The 25,807-nt window shown below is 37.5% G+C and overlaps 1 protein-coding gene across 4 annotated transcripts; it reads right to left on the bottom strand.

The window, feature by feature from the left end:
* Positions 1 to 605: 605 nt before the first annotated feature.
* LOC126810622 (uncharacterized) lies at positions 606 to 24,123 on the bottom strand. 4 transcript variants are annotated; one of them, XM_050535797.2, is made up of 2 exons: positions 23,880 to 24,123; positions 606 to 2,152 (listed from the first exon to the last, which is right to left on the bottom strand). In XM_050535797.2, exon 2 carries the CDS (start codon positions 2,081 to 2,083, stop codon positions 842 to 844), a length of 1,242 nt encoding a protein of 413 aa, XP_050391754.1. In that variant the 5' UTR covers positions 2,084 to 2,152; positions 23,880 to 24,123; the 3' UTR covers positions 606 to 841. The 4 variants fall into 4 exon arrangements, with proteins under 4 accessions (XP_050391754.1, XP_050391755.1, XP_050391758.1 ...); XM_050535798.2 differs by lacking the exon at positions 23,880 to 24,123 and adding an exon at positions 15,984 to 16,412; XM_050535801.2 differs by lacking the exon at positions 23,880 to 24,123 and adding an exon at positions 15,221 to 15,240.
* Between the last annotated feature and the right edge of the window lie 1,684 nt (positions 24,124 to 25,807).

Raw genomic sequence — 25,807 nt, 5'->3', positions numbered from 1 at the left:
ATTTAGGTAAAAAATAAAGTTTTGAATTGGTTTGATCTGATGTGTTATTTCCACAAGCGATGGGACAAGCTCTGTACCATTAAATATATGATTCCAAAGATTAAAGATTCCTTATGTAAAAGGTAAATCTGCCTATTGCAGGTCTTTTTTCTGGTTTCAAATATAGAAAAATTATTATTTATGCACATGATAAACCCATAATAAACTCTCTAGGACTTCGGATGGTCGAGATATTAAATCGATTAGAGCATCAGCGCCATTTAAAAATTTACCTTTAAAATGGATAATCTAGACTGTTTATTATCGTAGAAATAGTACTTGACAATTGATACTAATCTTGTCAAAACATCAAACTCTCATAACTACGTTCAGAATAAAATAATTTGACTGAAACTTTCAATATTTTCATTTTCCATTACCTATTTTTAGCTTATAGCATGAACGACCAGCTCTCTATCCAAGGCTTGCATAATGCACCTTTAAGTAAAAGTTTACTAAGCTTAGTTTAATTTGGGGCTTACCGTTGTCAATACAAAAAAATAACCCGACACTGGCTATATCTACAGATTCTCAAATCAACGAATAAAATTCTTTGGAATCGACAATTTTATTTTTGACCCAAATGAGACAGGTCTATTTTAATCAATATTAGTATATATTTCGTGTCTACAAATTTGCTTAGCACAAGAGATAGTGATTATTGTGGACACAATTTAGTAACACAGGAAAAGTTAATATTTTCTTGGGTGTATGATACTGTAACAATCAAACAATTTGGAAATTCCAAACTCGGAGATAAAGTGAATGATAAACTATTTACAATGAACTAAATATTTTAATATTAACACAGTCCAATAACATCTCCTTCCGGTTCACTGTCAAATGACGTGAAGAACTCAAATTGATCAGTATCCACCATATTGGTCCCACTAGAATAACCAGAAGATGTCTCAGAGGCAGACGACACGAATCTGTCCTTGACAAGTTTATGGAAACAAAAGACGCGAGAGCGTTCTTTTTTCCCGTTCGATATACTACAGTCCGTTTCCTGCGCCGTTCCATTGGAATTTTTTGATTTTATTTGTACCCGCTTTGTTGATTGACATCCCATCAGAGGTTCGTTCGATTCCACGTCATCTTGTTTTATCGGATTCAGTGTACAGGTTTGTTTATCATGTTCGACCATATTTGGTAATGAATCACATTTGTTCATAGCACTCTTATTTTCATTAAACTTACACCGAGTTTCCTCCATAGCACAATACACATCAATGTCCGTTTCTTTTAAAGGTCCGAAACCCTTTCGCGTTATTTCATTTTCGTGATCAAAGACCATATCAGAGGCAATGGAGTAAACATCCGACTGAAAACTGATGTTACGTTTTAAAGATCTTCGTTTATTGCGTCTTGTTTGAGGTAACGTATTTTTGGAATAATTTATCAAGTGTTTCAATTCACGCGAATTTTTCTCACGATCATTGTCAAGTGTTGTGTTAAATGAAGAAGTGCCATCCACAAATGACGCTGCCTCGGTGGAATCCGTTGATAATTCCCCCCAGTTATATCGAACGCATTTTTTATCTCTCGGTTTTGAAGCCAGTCTGTCTGATATGGAATGTGAGGACTCCATTTCACTCACCGTTGTAATAGAAGTATTCTCTTCACTCGGCAACGTTTTGATACTTTGGGGAAACATGCTCGGTAATCCTAACTTAATCCGTAACTTTTCTTCTTCTCTGTGAGAAAATGCCGCGGCTATCATTAGAAAAAATAAACCCGTCACAAGAAACACTGGACCTATGACATGAAACACCTCCTTGCTTGACCAGAAAATAGTGTTTTTACCTAAACCGTGCACAGTGGAAGCTAAGGTAAGAAACGAACCCGTCATCATGCCTAAAACAGCGGGGACATACAACTTTTTCCACCGTTTTAATCGTCGATCACTTTCTATAACATTGACTCTTTCTCGTCTTTGATTTCGACGTTTGGCATACTCCCCTTCCTTGAAGAAGTCGCCATCTTTTCGCCAAAGTTCGAACTCTTGGATACGAGTATTAAGACGTGAACCGGCCTTTGGCATTCTCTATGACATGACAAACCCATCTGAATTGACTAGATAGTTCCACTGCAGGTCTTCACTTTATCTTACCTACAATCAGAAGAAAAAAAACCATAACTGCACTTTTAATTACATGTAATTAATTAAACATTAGCATCTCTCAGAAGATCTTAAAAAAGAAGGTCATCTAAAAAGTCATCTCGACAGTAAAATTAGCTAACCTTCTGTCGTGTATTCACTCGCCTAAACGAGTATGCTTATAAAAAGAAAACTATTTACCGCTTGTCATTGATCAGTGCGAACCCTGTATGTCATGTCACTGGAAAATAGATACATGTGACAACGTCCGGATTCTCTTATAGGCTCACCACTTGTGCAATACGTCGCAGCGCCCACTTGACGACGGTTTCATTGCTGAAATGTCAGAGAGCTTCATGCAACATATTCGTTGGCATTCTATAAGGCGTGTGACATTTCTCAAACTGATTGCATATCATATATTCTACTATACTGGGAAGCTATTTGGCTATAGCAAGCACAGTGTCTGTATTCATCCTTCCCATTATTAATAGACACTGCCAATAATCATTATCGCGTTAAGGGACATTTCATTGAGGATGAATAATTAACCTTTTTGGATAATTCATGACCAAGGATCAAAAGTGATTGATAACATTTTACAATCCTTCATCTAGAAACTGTGTTTCCAAAGGTTTTTCAAAGCGACTGACTAATAATTGTGCAATGTTTAAAATCACATAGTGCAAAATAAAAGTAATTAGCTATGCGAAATGGTTAGGTCTAAATATTAAGACCTACTGCAAATTTCGTCAAAGGTCATGAGATGTAAACAGGGCTAACGCTAACCCATACACTGATCCTAAGCCTCAATCTTGTCAACAATCACGTGTCCTAACCCTATGTACATCTCGCGACCTTGAAGAAATCTGCAGTTGACCGTAATATTAAGACTTGTCTTAGAGAGAGTAAGCCTACCGTACACCCCCACGACACCCTTCACTAACTCAGACCCGATCAGCAGAGTTACAAGTGACCTGTCTTAAATACAAAAAAGCAACAGAAATGACATTTCGTTCCGTTTTATTTTTCGGTTTTTACTCAATTAGAACAAAAGGAACGAGTTTTGATTAGATGGATAAATGGCTATTGATATGATTCTCTCAACTGAATAAGATAGCGGATATAACAAGTAGTTTTAATTAGTTCTATAAATGGTTTGCTGTACAGAATTTGGGAAGTTACTAGGATGTATAGCAACAATGGGGCTATTTAATATATTTGTATTAAAATTACTGCCCACGTTTGATACTGAGGTATATGTACATATTTATCTTATATTTGATTATTAGTTATTACATTGAGTCTATTAGCTCATATTCAACTAATTATACAAACCGGGCTGAATCCAATTTATATTAACAATTGCTTGTCAACGGAAAGAGAACATAGTATGCGATAGCGCATTAAATAATAATGTACCATTACAATATTTGATTAAATGATTATCCAGCATAGGACAACATCGATGGTTATTATTAACATGCTATCCAGATATAAAAAAAAACACCCGTAACATCCCAATCACCTATAGCTATGAATAGATGCTTATAAAAGCCTGTTGATGAAATCTTATTTCATTGCCAGGTGAAATAGTGTAACACGTCCTAAGAGGAATCACAAGTCGGACTCGTGTAAGACTATTGCTAGAATTTTTGCTCTTTTAGTTAGTAGCATTATATTAATTAATATTTTCTAATTATGCACTTAAATCAAACTGAGTGAATGAGTGACAGATTGATACATAAAAAGAATTATAATTTGGTAAACATTAGCTGGTTCCGTGGGAATGAGAATATCATGTTTAACATGTGATTGGAGATTTACTAATTGCATCATTTGGCTGGAGTAACCAAGCTCTATAATTGTTTACGTCATATTTGAACAATTAGATAATTGAACGTCCAATTACTGTAATTTACTACGCTTGTATCTATTTATCCAGCTATGATATATAAAATATAAAAACGAACTGTTGCATTCTTATTCCTGGTAAGGTAAACGTCTTAACTCCTGAGAAGACAAACGGCTTTTAAAACTATTTAGATAAGAAGAAGAGAATACACAACGTGAAGGGGAAGCAAAGACAACAGGTGAAAATACTAGACGATCACAGGGCTAAGATATGTAGTAAGATATGTAGTAAGAAACGATGCATTGGTTATACGCCGGATGTGGCAATCGGTTTTGAGCGATGTACGCTTTCCAAGTCTGACAAAAACTCATGGTGCTACACTCGTCCTACATTGGTTTAACCTCTCCAGATTAGGATTGACAAAAACGTCATAATAAGGCTGACTTGCAAAGACATTGTAGATTTTATTTTTGCTTGTTTAGGTTGTTTTTTTAGGTGAGGAAAGGGTGGGGGTGGGGGCGCCTACGAAACATACAATCTGTCTATACAATTAGCCGCACTGCAGAACAGACACATAGCTTGTTGGCCAATATTTTAATTCCAACGTCGACGATTTTTATTGAAAACTCTAACTTAAAATTTTAATCTACGTGTTTACCTCTTGGTTTCTCCATTGTCGGACATTTTAATCGTATTGGTGTGAGCCGACAATAATAATAATAATAATAATAATAATAATGAAGTTTTATATAGCGTCTTCTCCATGTTGACACATGCTCAAAACGCTTTTTGTAATGGCTCTACTGGTAAAACTGTTGAAACAGGAAAGTCTTTAGTGCGGATTTAAATTGATTAAAAGTTTGTTGATTCTTGATCTGTTGTGGAAGTTCGTTCCATAATCTAGGACCAGCTGAACTGAAAGACCTATACCCATATGACTTCAAATTATATCTTGGAACAACTAGTGACTGTTTATTTTGAGAGCGAAGTGATCTAATAGGGTTGTAGTCATATAAGAGTTCAGATAAGTATTGAGGAGCTGCATTATTGCGACATTTATACACTAATGTTAGTATTTTGTATTTGACTCGTCATAAACTAGTATAAACTAGTCATAGATGTCACATATTGTAAGAGTATATAACACCCCAAATCAATATATCCGTTAACTTGTCTGCGATATCTCTTCGGTGGAAGCGGACGTTAAATAAAGCTGCCCCCCCACACACACACCCGTGGTTATAATACAATAATCGAAAACTAAAATAGAAATCTCGCGAGACCCGTGAAATTACGAGAGATGTAAATGTGACAATTATCACATGAGTAATGTCAGAGACAAGATTCTGTTATGATGGCATATTCTCGGGTTTATGATAAATTTTTGAATGGGGTTTATGTTTTTTAAAAAAAGAAATAAACTAGCTGAGAAATGTCGACAAATATTCCGATTAAATTAATTAGTGTAAGTAGTTAATTGTTTTACACGATAGCGCGTGCGAGTGCTATTATTTAGCCGATGATGTCACTCGCTCGGTATCGTGGAGCGACGGTTACTGCCAAAAGATTTTCTTTTCGGGATGTCATTTTTTTTCTTACCTCCATCCGTATAGAAGTCGAAACGGAGTATAAGACAAATGCCGGACTTCTGCTGAAAAAAGTATCAACTTATACCTCGAAAAATACGGTATTTTGCAGGTGAATTACAACACGTAATTTTGTTGGAATATTATGGACATGAATTGTAATACCAAAATGGAATTAAATATGAAAAATAACGAGTTGCACCTACTTTTTTTATTACGTACGAATTTGAATATTTTGTTGACACGTCATTTTTAATTGTGGTCTGAAACCGGAAAAGATTAATAAGCGGAAAAAGTTATTCGTGCATCAAATATAAAAATATGTCGGCTATAAATCATTTTGGGAGCAACAGTGGCTAAGTGAGTAAGACACTTGCTTGCTAGCTTGGAGGTCGCGGGTTCGACCCAGGTGTTGGCCGAGAAACTTCATCGGATTCTTCCGGCGTGGTTTCCTCTTGTCAGTTGTACAGGGCAGCTGTCTATTCGTTAAAATCATTAACTGGTAAATTAGTCCAGTTAGTGGCGGGCGAATTGTCTAAATATCTCAAAGGAGAATTGCACATGCCCAGAGTATAAATGGTGAAATACGTAGACCAATAGAAATATTAGTTGCTAGGAATACATCATCTTACGAAACTCATCAAAGTTATATCACATAAAATTGAAAAGTGTTTGTTTAGTATGAAATACATAAATTGGATTATCCATGTGTATTCGTGACCATACCATATTCATGAATCAATCGGACATTGGAAATTAACTTTGTCCCTTTGATTGATGAAGATGTGGATACTTGTTTTTCTATTCTATGAACAATCCACGGAGGTGTGAGGCTTTTACAAACTGTAAATAATTAATGAGGATAACGAGGTACAGGCCACAAAATGTTATTTGTTTAATGTTTGTAGAAGGTGAGACCACTTAGATAATCACAAAGGGGAAACTAAGGACATTTAATAAATGGCACAGTGAGCCAGGATCAATACATATTTCATTTAGTGCAGTTATCATTATGGCATAAATAACCATGGTGCAGATCTAATGGGTTTAGGGCAGAAAATAAGATGTTATTCGTAGCTGTCACAAAATTGATAATATTACATTATATCTCACTAACTAGAAAACGCTAAAGTTTAGAAAATATAAATTCAACAAAAATAGTGCCAAAAGCTTTCAGAATTCAGCCCTTTATTAAAAGTTGCTATTATCTATAAGAGATTATGATAACTGCAACCAGTATTAGTAATGGTAATGCCCCCCCCCCCACCCCACACACACAACAAAAGAACCGAAAGCATGATTTCAATTTAATTAAACTGGATTCCATCCAATAACAAGTTTCATACAACGCATATGTAAAATATTGTATATGTGATGTGTGTCGCAAAGGCAATACATTTCCATTTCTAGAACGATTTTTGTGTAAATAGCATCAGAGGTCAGGTTTCATCTATTCCCATCGATCTAACAGACTCGATTTAATAGCCATTGTTTTATTTTTGTTCTCTAACTCTTTGGTTTTAATGGAATATTCGTGGTCTCGTTGTGACAAAAAACATAAGATCTCATCGTTACATGTAGAAATCTCGTTAAATAATTGATTAAGTTCCGATACAAATTGTTTGTATTATTCCTGACTGGAATTCCTTCTACTATAGACATGGGGACTCCCACGTTACTCGTCGACTGTACATTCGATACTAACTTCAATCAGGATTATGACATAGTTGAACTAAAGACACAAAATGGGTATTTTTTTAAGATTGGTGATGATGCACCTGGTTTCGAGTATGTAGGCATACATAATATACAATACAATACCCAAAATACCCACATTATGTAAACCTAATAATGTTAAATAAACAAGAAAATTATAAGTAAATGACTAAGTAATGTATATGCGACGCGCTTAGATCTAATATTTCGTACGAATGATTAACTGTGCCCCAAACAGAGGATGATAAATCTACAACAGTAGTTGATAGACCTTCCTGTGGTATACTATAGCTATTATAACGCAACAATTAGACCAGCAAAAACAATCGTTAATGTGGACCCGATACAGACCCTTCGACACAACCATTGAATGGGTTGGACGGGGACATAAATTCGATGTGGAGGAAAGCTTGCATAGACTTTCTCGTGAATCATTCAACGGTAATTCTTTCTACTCTGCGGCGTCAGTTTATTTGAAACGTCATATTCATTCTCTGTGTTAGCGTTTACACGAATACGCCTATGGTGATTCCTAGGTCAGAAACAAAAATAGAAGAGCCTATCCGCAGTTGCAGACCACGGGACCCCACCACCTCACGCTTTATAGAACCTACACGTCGTCCCGGAACTTGTCGAATTAATCGTTTACTAACACCTTTAGTTTTAGCTCTTGAATTTTCGTCTGTTCTTCAATGAACATAAAACGTGAATGGGTTATAGTAACTATCGTGAAAGAACCACTTCTGGCACTGAAGCATGGTTTAATTTTTAAAGAGGCACTAGGCGAGAGCTAAATTTGACACTTTCGGGGCGTGTTTCTAGCTTCAGATGTTATAACATAATCAACTCTCAACGGATGGCTTGGATATTAAGTCTATTAGACAATGCCCGACACATCTGTTTTAAATGCTTATATGACTAGCCAAGCCGAGAATTTTCGAAAATGCAAGGCATCACTCACGTAGACAGTCGATAAAAGGCCCGACACTTAGAGTTAATACACATAAAAAATTGATTTGGATTAAAAGTAGTATAGATACATATTTAATTGCATCCGTCGTCAAAAACCCGATGATAAAAGCCATATATAACTCGGAATAATTAATTTGAGTGAAATTTTCAATATATTCATTAACTATTTTTAAATTATTATATCAAGAACGACCAGCTCTTTATCTAAATCTTACATAATGTATCTTTAAACATTTAATGTTTGTTAGTAACTGTTGCCCAACACCGGATTAATTCTATGTTCGTTCTTTGAAAGAGCAAAAAACATATCTTTGAATTAATCAGTAACATTTGCCATTGCATGACCAATTAAAGTATGTTTCGTGCAAAAAGAGTGTTACTTGTATATAGAAGTTCACCATTAATAATTACTTTCTATGTGCCACATTTACAGAAGAATAGAAAAAAAGAAAATCTATTTCCAGAAAGTTCACCGGAAATGAGTTTAGGTTGACCAACAGTAGCGTCTTGCATGTGTTATTCAAGTATTATTTATAGTCATGAAGATTTCATCTGAATGATTTAAATCTTAGAGTATTAATTCCAAGTGAACTAACTAATTAGTGAGATTGGGTATATGATGTTCCCTGAACAATGTCATCAAATCTAAGACTTAGGTCTACATCTAATCAGATCGATGAACTTTCAGACCATGCTAACAGATGCGGATCAAATATAACATGTTTATTTCTTCTAACGAATATTGATTTATTGGTTATTGATTATTTTGGGGATCTGTATTTGAATAACCTCTAGAAACTTTGATGTTGTCCATCATTATTCAAAAAGTAAATAGTGCACCGTTATAATTGGCAGATGTTCTGTCTGCTTTTTTTATAAATAAAAAGAAACGTGCTTAGATAATTAGCTGTTTCATTGATTTATAAATTCTAACAAATAGAAGGTTATTGGGTGTCACCAGGGATCAAATACATCGTTTAAAAACTCAAGCTCTTAAATTTGTTGGCAACTAAAATGGTGTTTGTTTATAATTAATAATGTTTATGAGAGATCAATTGCTCTGTATATCTTTAGATGAATTGCTTTTTTACCTGGAAAATCCAGAGGAATTTTCTCAGCCAACATTTGGATCGAACCCCCGGAACTCCTTGTTAGTGAGCCAGCGCCGTATCGCTGAGCCACCGTTACTCCCCCAAAATACTGCAATATATGCCCAACCCCATCTCAAACTACTTATACATCCACCCAAGCTACTAGACGCTGTTCTTTGCTAGGCTCTCCGTCCTGCACCACTGACAAGAGGGATCACCTTGGAAAACTCCTTCGCCAACACTGGGTAGAACGCGAGACCCCCAGGTTAGTGAGCCAGTGCCTTACTCGCCGAGGAGCAGTAAATCACCATTCCTTAAAGCGGCATTGTGGAAGATTAGATAAAGTGCTGACAGTTCCACTATAATACATGTAGTTACAAAATAGATAATGTAAAGGGAATGTGCTGACAATTTCAGTCAATTTACTTCAGTTTGAGCTGAGAAATTATCATTTCAAAAACACAGTAGCCACGATTGTCATTGTTACCGTTGTTACGATATTGAACAAAGTCTCGATTATCCATTTTACTGTTTATCATTAATTAAATCTGTTGAAAATCGGACCCATAAAATGGCACCGAGAGTTGATTATGGTCTTGTCATGTACATAAGTGCCTAATTAATAATTTTATAATATTTATTGCTCAAAGAAAGATCTGCAATGGGCAGATTTAGCTCTTGCATAGTGCATGTTTAATATACCAATTATTGACAAGAATCAAACCCCTCGAATGACGTCAGAATAATAATACAAGGGACAAGGTTGATTAAATTTATAAGGCGTATAATAAACACAGATGGATCATATGATAAGATAATTAATCTATTATACATATATACTATAGGTTTTTTATGTAGGTAATGCATGATTTCTGGTTATCAGCTTTCTCATTATATCGCACCGTTACGTTTTAATGTATTATTTAGTACAACCGACTCCGTGATTATTATCATTTGATTAGTGTCGCTCAGTTTGGTCTTAGTTTATTAATCATGCAACTCAGTACCTTCTATATCCAAATTACAAGGCACAGAGAAATATAATATTAACTGTCATTGAATATTGATTGGATGGAAAGAGTGTGCTCTAGAATTATATACATTTATCAATGAACAAGTAAATTAATTGAATTTCCTTGTTTAGAAGTAATAATACAAAAAACTTATTAACCTTTCGTGGAATTTCTCGACTTAATATATGTTTTATGTGCTTACATGTAAACATAATCTTACATTAATTACTGAGTTACTGAGTTAATTGCATATTTATTTCTAATCTTTTAATAGCATCAAAGTAATCGATTTATCAAATAAAAAGCAATTATCGTCTGAGTAAAGTTATTCGATATATTATAATAAAAACGTTTTTTAGCATTGCTGTAAGGGCAGTTGTCCTGTAATTTTAAATTACTGACTGTGCACCAAGCTATTACAAGCTGAATTAGCAAATTGAATTGATAAATTAGTTTAGAAATATAAATAAAAGAGATATAAAAGGTTATATTTAGAATAACATGGTTTATTACTTATCAACGTGAGATAGAGAGATAACTCTATTATTCTGGTGGTGAAACGACGTCACAGTCCCACTATTTAAAGAAGCTAGTCAATAAATGAAACGAAATTGCATTTTAATGTCCTACTTTTCTACATTGACTGTTCTAATGATGACTGGCACACGCCATGCAGTGTGCTATATTAGGGAAGTTTTGCTCTGACCTCAACGCTATGGCCTACTCTTATTTCGAATTCCAATTGTCAAGGTTTATTTTAAATGCATGACAATGTGTACACGGAACCTCGGTTTTGCGTTCCATCCGAATGCCCTCCGTTCCGCATCACTAACAAGGTGAAACTACGTCGGAAATCTAGAGGAACTTCCCCGGTCAATACCGGGAACGAACCCGAGATCCCCACGTTCACGAGCCAGGGCCTTAAGCCCGTCCTACACGAGCAAAGAAAATTTGACAAATTTCTTTGACGGTCTCTTCAAATTTTCTTTGACCGTGTACGAAGCCACCAATTTATTTCACGGATTATCGTACACGAGCATAAGTTCCAAATCTTTGACACTTATTATTTGAAGAACGCTATGCATGCCAGCTTTTGTCAAATCTCATATGGCAAATGAAAATGTGGCAAATTTCCTCTCGTACACGAGCAAATTTCTTTGACAAATCTCCATTTGTTAAAGAAAATTTGCTCGTGTTTGTCAATGATTTAAACATATTTTGTTACTTTAAAGTAAACGGGTCGGGCAAAAGTCCTCTCCAGTACAGTGTATATGTTGTAGGTAGAAGGTGAAACAATAAATGTACATACATGTCATTAGCTTAACGTGTATATTTGGTTTTTACTCACCGTCTAGATTGATAATACTTATCGTTTCATGTTGATTCTACTTTCCATCTACTGTTTGATGATACTTACCGTGTATACTTTTACTCACCGTCTAGATTGATGATATTTATCGTTTACTTACTGTTTCTTGATTGTTAATACGTATACTTTACTTACTGCTTCTCGACTGATGGTATTGGTATTACTTACTGTATCATCAATGACGGTGCTTATCGTGTTCATATGGTTTTCTTATTGACCGCATCTTGACTGATTTTAAATATCGCGCCTGGTTGGTTTACTTGATTGGTGATACTTGTTGTTTACTTACTATTTCTTGATTCATTATACTTATTGTTTCTTGATTGATGATATTACTTATTGTATTTTGAATGACGATGCTTATCGTGTCCCGTTGGTTTACTTACCTTCTTATGATTTAAAATATACCTACCGTGTGATGGTGGATTTACTCACTTTTTCTTGGGTATTGGTACCTGACTTCTAATATTAGTATTGCTCGCTTACCGTCTCTTGATTGAACATACTCATCGAGTATTGTTGGTTTTACTTGACGTTTCTTGATTGATGATACTTACCACGGATGTACTTGTACTTAATATGCCCTTATATTTATCGTGTGATACTTAGTGCCTATTGATAGGTGGTTATAGTTATCGTATTCTGTTTTAGCTTTATTTACCGTCTAATGTTTGATAAATTATATTGTGTCCTATTGGTTTTACCTGCTGTCTTTTGATTGGTGATACATATCGTGTCCGGTTGTGTCTGATGTTACTGATAGTATCTTGATTGATAATACCTATTGCATCATGAAGGCCAGTAATAATAATATTAACCATTATCAAACGACATTTACCAATTTCGCAATAATATTCTCACGCCGGATGTCCTTCATGTCCCGTGTTGGGTTCTCGACTTTAGACCTTCTATCGCCACTATCCAGAACTTGAGATCAGCATACACTTCCGTACTATGAACATCAGATAACCGTTTCGCTAACCACACTACATTCTACTACATAATGTATAGTAACCGATCTGTACTATATCCAATATAACTTTTTGACTAATTAAACATGCATTATGCAAGACCTAACTTTGTCTATTTCAAGTATTTCTGTAGGCCTTAAATGTTAACTAAATTATTAATTAGACAATAACTTATCAATACCATAATGAACTCTCGGTGCCAACGTTAGCTTGCGATATTTAGTGGATTTGAATCTGTTTTGTGATGGATAATTTAAAGATGGGTTCCCAGAAAAGTATTTATCGGGTGGTTATTCCAATAAAAGTATGGTAATTTTGGTATATATGGAAAGTAGAGATATCCAATCTTACTAGAAAAATACTGGATTCCCCGAAAAACACTCATGGAGCGTATACAGGGCAAAAATGTAAGGGTTCCCCTAATCAACAGCCCGACGATTAAAAACTTCTGCACGCGTTATGTCAAAGGTCACACGCGAACATTGAGCGCTTGATGTACAAGTTGATAAACTTTATGAAGAGTTAGACGTACAACACATTCTGAAATAAAAATGACGGAAAAAGACGCGGGTAGTGGATAATCCGAGAATTTAATTAGGATTCGATATTTGTAATAAATAGTAAGCGATTAAAGACAACATCGTCTTATGTATGCAATGAATTCTCCTCTGACTTCCAAGAGAGGTAAGTCACGCGACGTAAACATGACCTGGTTTGATCGAAGTTTTATAGCAGGACATTCCTTCGCAATTACAATGTTTAAGAAAGATTTGAAGCAAATTTATGACAAATTAATTAGTTTGAATATGTTTTTAGTCCATATATACCATTAAATCACCCAGTTTGTACGCGGGAACCCATCTTTAACGTAAAAATGGATAATCGCGATTTTGTTTATTATCGTACCAACGGTAGTGATGGCGATCGAGGCTAGGCTAAAATTGAATCGCTAATATCTCGGTTCAGAGTGAAGCAATTTGACTCAAATTTTCGGCATATTTTGTTTTCATTCTCTATTTTTAACGAGAACTGTTAGTTCCTTATCTAATCTTACCTAATGTCCCTTTGATTGAGAGTAAACATTTTTACTTTATAATTTTATACCAGTATATAATTTATGATTATAATCTTAATGTATTTATATTTCTGTAAATAATTTCTTACGGGAAATGATTTTAACTAAGCTTCGACTTGTTTTCAAATCCTATAATTATATATTGTATTTTGTAATATATGTAAATATTCTTTGAATAAATGGTGTTAGAAAGAAAGACTTGAAATGCGATGAACTACTTGAACTAGTTGAACTATGTATTGATGTCGATGTTCTTGGGGATATTCCAGCAGTATAAAGCGATAGTAACAATTATCGAACAAGGTATCCAAACACTATTGAATTTATTCCTAGTAAATGAAAAAGAATTTTGTACAAAATACCCCCCCCCCCCCCACACACACACAACAGGATTTTGAATAGAAGTAAAATTGCAATTTTTAAAAATACCCCCCCCCAAAAAAAAACAACCCCACCTACCCTACTACTTGCCACATGCAAAATTAAAATTGAAATCACAAATCTCAAAGACATACCTTTCTATCTAAAGCGCAAAATCATACAATTTCTTGATTAAATATTATCATGATACAAATGGCGTCACAATTAACATAAACATAGTGAATTCCTTTAAAATAAATATAGGCCTATTATTTATTAGGATTCAAATACAAAACTCTTTTCATTCTTGTGATAATTCTGCAAGTCACTCTCTGTTATTTTTATGGATGTTCCTACTGGCATTGTTCTATAATAAGTTTGGGTTATCATAAATTAGTGGCTATTGCCTATTAATTCCGGAACAAAATGAAAATTCGGGATAAACTAAACAAATTTAAATTCTATAATAAGTATTAATATTGTTCTTTGAAGATCTCACTTAGCAGATTTATTATTACGGAAAAGGGGAATTTAAATGCGGATGTTTTACAATCTAGACAGATTTACAAAATACAACTTTGACCATTTTTTCTCAATTTACAGACTTTTTGGATTGATATTTGACAATGTATCTTGAGGCTTGGAATTATATCATATTATATAGTATGTATGATTTGAAAGAAAATAAAATTCAAACTCAAAAAGTTCGTTTCCATTATTTATGAAGTACACCACAGTCGGGATTATCAAATTAATATAATTTTTACTGTAGATACAGTTCAAAGTTTTATTTCTTAAAATAAAGACATTGTAATATGGTGAAATGAGTTTATCTATGTTTTGGGCCGGGCATAAATAGTATCAAACAATAACAATGGCAACAATAAAAAATTAAACCACTTTTTAACGCCTTTCGATACTTTTGACACTGTAATCTATAGTTAAGAAACCCTAATTCAAATGAAATGGGATTAACGTCCCACTGTTCGGCAGCAAGCGGGCTAATTTTTGAATTCTCCTATTGTCATGAAATATACATATGTAGTTGAGAACTTCTAATGAAGTTACATACCTTTTGATATGGAATCTAATTGAGTTATGTATCCTTTGCCATGACATGTACAGAGCATCCTCAATATGAATTTCGCACCTGTAACGCTGTTATAAAAATTAAAATACCTTACTCTTTTAGAATACATTATATTGACAGTAACAAGCTCTTTCTAACAGAAGGTTAATTTGGAATTGTTAATCAAGAAATGGTATGATTTATATCACAAACTTACCAACCAAGACCAAGAACGACGCATTATAAATCAAATATCTGATTTCCAATCCCCAATTATCTTTCTTCTTCTAATGAGTACACATCATTAGGCTTTCCTAATTAAGACCAACAGATTGTTATTCTGCTACGAGTTTATATTTTCCATCAAGCGATTATAAGTCATCGTTAATCTTTCATAGCTGTTTATAGTGGATTTTGGTTTATTTCTACGAAAGTTCTTCTGATTATAGACATTTAAACGAGCTGAAATTATAAACTAATTGGTCTGTCCTTATTGACCGTCACTGTCACATGTAGTTTATGGCAAATGCATTTTCACACATTGTATATATACATAGATAACTGCCTTGAATAGAAAACTGATAAATGTGATCATTTTGGCTCTCTACGTTGAGATATTTAAATACATGTATTTAGTATCAGTGTCATTATTTTGTAATGTCTTTCAGAAGTCATTGTCCCACCCACTTACATATAAATATACAAGAAATTCCCGTTTCTTAATAAATCAATATAATCGAGATATTAATAATATATAGAAACTTACCTTCCCCTCCCCAAATGTAATTTTCATGTCCTCTTCGGCTCTTTTAGTCCATCATTGTGATTACAATAGAATTAACACTGAATGTTATGTACTGCATCAACACGCCAATTGCTTTCCATTCAATTAAACACTTTATCCAACCTTACATTGCTTTTATGGCTTAGTGTTCTAGCTTTCAATATAGACTAGTCCACGATTACTTTCACGTAGTTTTATATTATGTTATAAACCTATATATATATACACACACATACTCTACCATTCTATATTATTTTTATACTCTCTCGAGTACCTTTTTGGTCAAATTCATAGCCACAGAAGCATTTTATATATACCGCTCTTCATTTTGTCAACGACTGGCACGCTGCCCAATAACTGAATTAATCTTTTGTTCCGTGGGTGTTTTTTTTATTTGCAGGATTTTTCATGAATCGTCTACTTTATGAGTAGGTATTTGTTATCTGAGATAAACAATCAACCGTGAATATATTTAATATTTATACAAGGACATAACATATATTTTCACCCCAGTCACGATAGTACGATGACTATAGAAAATATTGATTCGTTTAATTAAACCCGGAGAAATATTACTCTCTATAATAACGGAAACGTGTAATTACAGATCGTAGAGTATTATATGTGTATATTAAATTTGTGATGCATACGTCTCACATATCTGATATCAAATCTACAATCCATTATAATTAGATACAAGATCACATTGTTACTTGTTAGCCTGTGTGGTTTTGTGTTGTCGTTTTTTTAATTTCTCATATTACGTTCCCTTGCAAGATTGACTCTATTACAATAATACAACTATTTTAAAAAAAAATTACTCATATAAATATATGAAAGAATATTATAGAATATTTTATTTTTACGTTATTCATAAAATAAATTCTTTTGTTTGGTTGTGCGGTTTACATACATAGAGTGTTCGAAGCACTCAAGCCACTTAAAGACACAAAGTTCTAGAGTAAAAGACATAAAGGTGCCATCATGACACAATAAAAATATAATCTTACTAAAAAGCATATTGGACTCTAAAACCTATTATATCCATTAATCTTGACGTCGGCTATTACTTTCTATTGATTTCACAGCGCCATCTTTATATTTCTTAGAAATGTCAGGCAACAATTAGGATAGCTCAATTCTATCTTCATGATGGTATCTAACGTAGGTCTTTTGTTTTAGTCGCCTTTATTATTTTTTTATAATCTAAATACTGCTTGTCCAGTCCTCTTTTTTTGCTGCTAACTTTAAATACGGAAAAGCATCACAGTGACTTTAAAACCTTAAAGACACAACAAGTCAGATCTTTTACATATATATCACAAGTCAAAATAAATCTGAACAGAAACCAATGTAAACTTTTTAAGACCGTAAATTAACATTGATAGATTTGAAAATATCTTGGGCCATAATTACAAAAAACAAGCCAACAGTGAGGCTGGTGTCCCCCGCCGAAATTCCCAAATAAACAGACAGCACATATTAATTAATTGCATATTTATCTTTTTTTAAAACTATCGGGCAATCAAACTTATTATCTATACGTATTCTAAGCATAAAATGTTCACGATCAAACTCTGTCAGGTTTTCCATCAGTTAGCCCTGTTTAGCTTCAGCTCGAAATGTTAATCATGGCATATTAATTTGGACTTGGGCGCACCGAACGGCGAACGTTCTACCCTCGGAAGGGCAGGCGGACGGAGCGGGGTAGGGGCGACTCTCCCCGTTTTCGGCACGGGCGCGAGGAACGGCTCGATCAGAACTGGCACGGTCCGGGGGAATCCGACTGTTTAGTAAAAACATAGCGTCTCGAAGGCCGGAGATCGGTGTTGACGGGACGTGATTTCTGCCCAGTGCTCTGAATGTCACGGTGAAGAAATTTACGGAAGCGCCGTGTAAGCGTACACTGGAACGTTTCGGGTCTGCCGGGAGGAGCCGAGAAATCAATCTCCGCAACCGCCGACCGCCGCGAGCTGTGACCGGGCGCCGAGGAGTTTTTAGTTCCCCGGGTCGGCCTCGCTCCACCGTCTCCATCGAGTCTTGGATCGTACGAAAGTGCGCGGTGACTGGACGAGAGATCGGGCTAAACGATCCCCCGCCTTCCGACCGCTTCGCTGCCTTCGAAGAGAGAGAACCCCGGGCCGAAGAAGAAAAGGGCGAGAGAGAGAGAGCGCCGAACGCGGTCTCGGGTGCCATCCTTCCCCTCGAGCAAGCGGCGCGACGACGGTGACGAGAAGGGTAACCGGGAGCTGCACGAACACACACTCCCTAGCCTTCACTCAACCGCCGTGTACGCAACCGAGAGCAAGAGGAGACCGGCCAACCTTCCACCGCGAATCGCTCGTCTCAAGAAACTCGCCCCGACCAATTCTCCGCCAAAGTTCCCTACTGCCCCGCCGAGGACCGGCTGAGCTTCACCCTCCATGTAAGAGAAAACGCACTCGTTGGAAAGGTATACACATGCACCGCACCAGGTCTCGTCTCTCTCACCTACCTCCTATACTAGTGTTTCGCACTCGTTTGAAAGGTATACCGTCGTGCAAGAGTAGGTTTCGACTGGATTTTTTCGGCTCCCGGGGGCTTGCCGCCCTTCCAAATCCGTCTCTCGGCGTCCCTTCTGGCCAGGGACCCTCGCTGCAACAACTTTGGTCGGGATCCGTCAGCGCGTCGCCCCGCCAGCGGCGGGCGAATGTCCGGCGGGAAAAGCTCGAGAGCGCCGTTCGGCCGCCAAGCCGCGCCTCGGCCGACCCGAGCAATTCCGGCCGAGACGGGAAAAGCTCGTCAGCCAGCTTCGGCCGCCAATCCGCGCCTCGGCCGGCCCGAGCAATTCCAGCCCGACCCAGCCCGACCGCCTCTCGGCCGCATCTCCCTCAAAGCCTCGAGACGGGCACTCTTGGACCGCGCCAGCCCAGCGGGTCTCGAGACGGCCAGACCAGGCGGCGGCGGGAGGAAAGAGCTCGACAGCCTGCTTCGGCCGCCAATCCACGCCTCGGCCGGCCCGAGCAATTCCAGCCCAGCCCAGCCCGACCCGACCGCCTCTCGGCCGCATCTCTCTCAAAGCCTCGAGACGGGCACTCTTGGACCGCGCCAGCCCAGCGGGTTCTCGAGACGGCCAGACCAGGCGGCGGGAGGAAAAAGCTCGACAGCCAGCTTCGGCCGCCAATCCACGCCTCGGCCGGCCCGAGCAATTCCAGCCCAGCCCAGCCCGACCCGACCGCCTCTCGGCCGCATCTCTCTCAAAGCCTCGAGACGGGCACTCTTGGACCGCGCCAGCCCAGCGGGTTCTCGAGACGGCCAGACCAGGCGGCGGGAGGAAAAAAGCTCGACAGCCAGCTTCGGCCGCCAATCCACGCCTCGGCCGGCCCGAGCAATTCCAGCCCAGCCCAGCCCGACCCGACCGCCTCTCGGCCGCATCTCTCTCAAAGCCTCGAGACGGGCACTCTTGGACCGCGCCAGCCCAGCGGGTCTCGAGACGGCCGACCGCCTCTTCCCCGCATCTCTCTCCCAAAGCCTCGAGACGGGCACTCGGACCAGGCGGCGGGAGGGAAAAGCTCGACAGCCAGCCAGCTTCGGCCGCCAATCCACGCCTCGGCCGGCCCGAGCAATTCCAGCCCGACCGCCTCTCGGCCGCATCGCTCTCCCAAAGCCTCGAGACGGGCACTCGGACCAGGCGGCGGGAGGGAAAAGCTCGACAGCCAGCTTCGGCCACCAATCCACGCCTCGGTCGGCCCGAGCAATTCCAGCCCGACCGCCTCTCGGCCGCATCTCTCTCCCAAAGCCTCGAGACGGGCACTCGGCCGTCTAGAGGAATTATTCCAGCCCGACCGCCTCTTCCCCGCATCTCTCTCCCAAAGCCTCGAGACGGGCACTCGGCCGTCTAGAGGAATTATTCCAGCCCGACCGCCTCTCGGCCGCATCTCTCTCTCTCCCAAAGCCTCGAGACGGGCACTCGGCCGTCTAGAGGAATTATTCCAGCCCGACCGCCTCTCGGCCGCATCTCTCTCCCAAAGCCTCGAGACGGGCACTCGGCCGTCTAGAGGAATTATTCCAGCCCGACCGCCTCTTCCCCGCATCTCTCTCCCAAAGCCGCGAGACGGGCACTCGGCCGTCTAGAGGAATTATTCCAGCCCGACCGCCTCTTCCCCGCATCTCTCTCCCAAAGCCGCGAGACGGGCACTCGGCCGTCTAGAGGAATTATTCCAGCCCGACCGCCTCTTCCCCGCATCTCTCTCCCAAAGCCTCGAGACGGGCACTCGGCCGAGAGGTTCATCGGCCGTCTAGAGGAATTATTCCAGCCCGACCGCCTCTTCCCCGCATCTCTCTCTCTCTCTCTCTCGGATTTCGGTTGCCAAGTCCCACCACCCACGGTAACACACCGATTGCGTGTAGGCACGGGCAATATTAAATTAAATCAAAATAGTTGGGATGGGGTGGGTAGGGGGCAGGGGTGGATTAGTTCTTTTAAGTTGAAGAAAAAATATTTGCTATAGAATCTCCCATTTAACTTCAACTCTGAGTAATCTTTGAGAGGTTCGATAATCTTCGTCATCTTTATCATAAGCAAATTTGTTTTTGGAAAATTGTCCAACAGACCAATGGATTAACTGTGTTACATAACAACTGAATAAAGCACAAACAGTAACATAATCGTGTTATTCTTTCCAGATCTCGTGACAATTCGTTCCATTCAATTAAATCTTACATGAATATCGCATTTCTAAAGACAATTCATTCCCATCAAAATCAATTCTAACTTAGGTTTGTATTACTTACTTTTTTGTATTACTACATCTAGAAAGTTGAGACTCCGTAGTGGCATCTTCAAACAGTCTTAATACAGAAAAAAATGACACCTCGTTTCTAACAAAAGTAAAAACCGGAGGAAGTTGGGTTGAATTTTTTGAGATCATGAAAAGCGAAAGGATATGTTTGCACACTAATCTCAGTCATCACTTCTATTTAGTTCTTGGGGTTTTAACCCAGTTATTGAGAATTGAGGGAGATAATCTACATCGATTGCATTAGGACAAATACACAGGTGCACATTGTAGATAAAGGCCTACTTTAAAGTAGCTAAATCTCTAACTCAATATCATCCAAAGTCTTCGACATTGAAAACACGAATTATTTGTCAATTTTAATCAACATTATCGAATCGTGAAAAGATGGGCTTCTGATCTCCAATATTTAAGACTAAATAAACATTTTACCATTGGTACACGAATCGTGTACCATAATGCGTTTCAGCGCCATTTGTAATAAGGTACTCGAAGAACGAGGCTAGACATATTTCACAAGTCATGCCCAACGGTGAGGCCATATTCTTATTTGGAGAGCATGCGCAATAAATACTATCGGTGTAGACCAGACGCTAGAGATTGCCATTCGATTGACACTTCTGGCATATTTCGCCGAACATAACTGATTTGAAATTAGAGTAAAAACGGAAACGATTAAATGTAAATCAGTTTATATACATTCATATTACTTTATTATATGCGTTGCGACCAATTTGTGTCAATTTCTAGGTCCCAAATATTAGCGATTTAGCTCCTTTAAAGATACTCTTCCACGTACAAACGTGTGATTTGATGCTATATTTGACTAAAAACTAATTCATCTATCAAAAGTTTGCTACAAATTCCCCTCAAAATATACTAATCGGAAGAAAGCCGTTTTCGTGAGCTGTTTTTATCACATGACTTAATTACCAAATCAGCTTGTATTTGTCGTTAGTAGCTGTCCATTTAGCATAAATATCGAAAGCTAAGTAAATTTCTGGATTACCCTCTGCTAATTTCTTTTCCACCGTTTAATCATTAGACAACACATGAGAAACTCCCTCGCAGTTTTGTACTGTGCGCGCCCCATGGGTGTTTTTTTTTCTGGTGGGTGTCTTTACTGTCCATATATACCATATATGCCATATTTGTATTGGAAATACCTACCCTATAAATATGATTATATCTTTAAGGACACTCACAGAGCTGTATTACGACGTTGATACACGTCCTTCGGGGTGGGGGCTGTCAGGGTAGTGAACCAAAATGGCTGTCCCGGGGGCTATATGAACATATATTTGCAAATTATTGAGGGGGATGCCCTGTGACCTGGCAAATTACATATAAAATGAAACACGTTAGAAATATAGTATATCTTACAACACTAAACACGATAAACTATTATACGAAACAAATTTAAATTACATATCAAATTATAATAAATGGTGCATATAGGAAATAGCGCGGAAATAAATATAGAGTGTGTTCAGTTTACATCCTGGTACAAATGTGTGACTATACCATAATATTATAATTATAAAAGTTGACACGATCATTTAACTGGGTCACCGCAAAAGAAAAGCGGTTGCCAAGCAAGACACGCCCATATTTTGCAAGAGATGGACAGAGAACAAGCTAAAAAAAGGCGATTTTTCGTACAATCAGGGGCCATAATCCAGGATGTTACGATCAGGCATGTGTCAATATTGGATAAAAATTGTGACCTCCAGAGAGTCCAAAACCTTGGTATTACATGCTTATTATACTATTTGTGTAAACGGGGGCGGTAATTTTGTCAGACAGTCTCCGTCCTATTTTTACGAAATTTGAACTCGACCCTAATTTGAACAGGTTTCAAAATCAAATAAACAGTGAAACCTCTAAAGAGGGTCTACAAGCTAAAAACGTCATTTTCGTACAATCATGAGGAGCCATAATCTAGGAAGTTAAGGTCCGATTTCTGCCAATATCGATGGGAACCGAGATCTCTTGGATATAAACATATATGTTTTAATTTTCATCAAAATCGGATAAATTTGGGTCCACTGGATGATCCACAAACTAAAAACGTGATTTTTTTGTACAATCAGGGGCCATGATCCAGGAAGTTAAGGTCCCGATATGCGCTAACCGAATTCTTTGGGATATAAACCTATGTCTCAAGTTTCATCAAATTCGGATAAAAATTGTGACCTGTAGATGCAGAGTGTTCACAAACAAAATTTAGACGGGCGGATGGACAGTGGTGACGACAATAATACAAGTCTACATCAAAATGTGTACGTTATAAAAAAAGCAGGAATACCTGTAACTGTAAATTATGTTGTTCGTCGTAATCCAACAACTACATTAATGTTTTTAAATAACACCGTTACGAAGGCATTGTAATTAATTATGAGAGAAACAAGCAAGTCAGATTTTTTTATACCGATAATTGAATTTTAATTATTTTGTTTTATTATTGAAAGCATGTACTTCAATGCTATGTGAACTTGTTGATCTTGAAGAATTAGATAGAGTAAAACGCAATAATGGTATTTTGGGTTCTTAATCCGTGTAAACACGTAATTCAAATCTATTAAGTTTGAAATAAATAATACGTAAGACAACCTGTTGTACTGATTAGAATTTAGATATAATAATAATAAGTCTAGACTTACGACAGACACCCAATAAACTTTTGTGTAATAAAAATAAGATGCACCTCTTTTATAAAAATAGAAATTAATCTCAACAATAAGATTAGATTACATGCTAAATTTTGGTCGTTCTGCGAAACGAAATGACGTTTGACTCGGTGGATTTATATATAAAAACACACAAATAGACATACAAATTTTATCATCACAGCAAGTGTGTAGTATAATATATGTAAAATCTACTAATACTTATCTTTAGACGTATATACGTCGACTGTTCAGATTAATTTATTCTGATCCACGAAAGGATGGGTTGATTTAAAGAGCTCCAGGAATATAGGAAAGGTATGTTAGAAAAGCAGGATTAATTCGCATGCCTCATTAGAAATCCATAACGAGAAAACATTATCTATATTTCTTTTATCCGTCTTGGACAAAATGATATAAATCACTATTACCTTTATAAGTAATCGCTGTATAAGAAACTTTGAATATTCTCATTCTAATTCCCTTGTCATTATCAAAAAACACTTTTTGATAAGTTGTAAGTACTAAATTTCTCTTACTCTTTCTCTTCTATAAGAATGGCTGTACTCACACCTGGCTAGAAGAAACGACTGAATTATTTAGAATGAGTGTACTAACATGGTCAGTTATCCCACAATCCACATAATTATGTATAAGCAGGCGTTTCGTTATAGTAAATGTTTGAATGGTGGATATAATATTATGCAGGAAATTAGATGCGTATATAAATAAATCGGTTAACCTACTTAAATATGTTTATGTAAAAATTAAGCATAATTAATACCAGGATAATCTCGAATAACACAATAACAAATGTCATAATCCCTCATTATACCAGAAGACGATATGAGAAGGATTATGCAACTTCTAGTACATAAAATGCTAAATAATTTATATTCGAGGGATCAGGGGCTCATATATTTGTCCCGCGACAGGAAGTATGGCCTGTTCTTTTAGTTTCTAACGGAACTAACAGCATTCATGTTGATTGAATTCTAATTTGTGTTTTTATTTTTCCAATATTATGGACAATAGTGAGTTAGAGGTTTAGCTGTTTTAAATGTGATGTTACAAGTATGTTTTAAATAATGATCGAGGTGGATATTTTGAAGCAAGCTCGCAACTATAGCACAAACAAGCCGCGGGTGTCATGCAGGCCTCTTTGTTACTCCATACGTCGCTCCATATAGGATATTTTGCCCAGCAACTATATAGGATATTTTGACTAGTTTTAAAGAAAGACAGGGCTAAGCCAAAACAAGCTAAATAGTATCTTATAAAACATGTATTACCATTAATTTGTAAGGTTTCAAGGGGGGGGGGGGGCACGGTGGCTGAGTGGCTAGTCTGGAGGTCGGGTGTTCGATCCCAGCGTTGGTCGAGAAAGTTCATCCAGATTTTCCGGCGTGGATCCCCTTGTTAGTGATGCATGACGGAGGGTCTGACAAGGACAGCTGTCTAGTTGTTCGGATGGGACGAAAAACCGAGGTCCAGTGTACACATTGGCGTGCACGTAAAAGATCCCTCAACAGTTGTAATTCTATATAAGAGTAGACCGTATTGCGGCTGTCCGGGCACAATTTCGCTCATAGCACACTGTATGGCGTATGCTCGTCTTCATTAGCCCAGTTCGGTGCAGAACAGTAGGACGTTAAAACCCATTTCATTTCATTTCTGTAAGGGTTCAGCTTTAAAGATACATTATGGGGGATTCGATAACGAGTTGGCAGTTCTCACTATAATATTTAAAATCTAGATAATGTAAAGGCAATTTGCTGAAAATTTCATTCAAATTGATCCACTATGAACCGAGAACTAAGCGATTGAAATTTCCGCCTAACCTCGATCATCACTACTAAAGTCAGTACGATAAAAAGCATAGTCTCGATTATCCATTTAATCGTTAAATCGTGAAGGAAAGTTATGCAGTAAATCGGCTCATAATCCACTAAAGATCGCAGGCTAGCGATGCCATCTAGATTTGATTACTGTTTGGATAGGTTAATTAATGTCTAATTAATAATTTAGATAACATTACAGGCGCAAGTTTAATAGAAATGAAATGAAATGAAATGGGGTTTAACGTCCTACTGTTCTGCTCCTATACTGGGCTAATGAAGACGGACACGTTACTTTCACATCATTATTATATTGATATTATAAGGTAAACTCGGTTAAATATGCAATGGTGGCGTGCAAAAGTTTTGTGATATCAGGAGCGAACTCCTTGACATGCACCCAATACTCAAAGTAAAACTAGTTCCTTTGTTCTTTTTTCAGGACTAATATTATATACGATTCAATTTTATTTCAATAATTCGCTTGTACGTAGGGTCTTTAACAGTCGGACCCAGAGAAA

This window comes from Patella vulgata, chromosome 2, assembly GCF_932274485.2.
Source record: "Patella vulgata chromosome 2, xgPatVulg1.2, whole genome shotgun sequence".
Classification (NCBI taxonomy): domain Eukaryota; kingdom Metazoa; phylum Mollusca; class Gastropoda; family Patellidae; genus Patella; species Patella vulgata.
Note: the sequence above shows the minus strand (reverse complement) of the source record. Positions and strands in the feature narration are given on the sequence as shown.

What these genes read in the sequence shown, in the direction of transcription:
- LOC126810622 (XM_050535797.2), bottom strand. Translation starts at nt 2,083, where the DNA reads ATGCCAAAGGCCGGTTCACGTCTTAATACTCGTATCCAAGAGTTCGAA.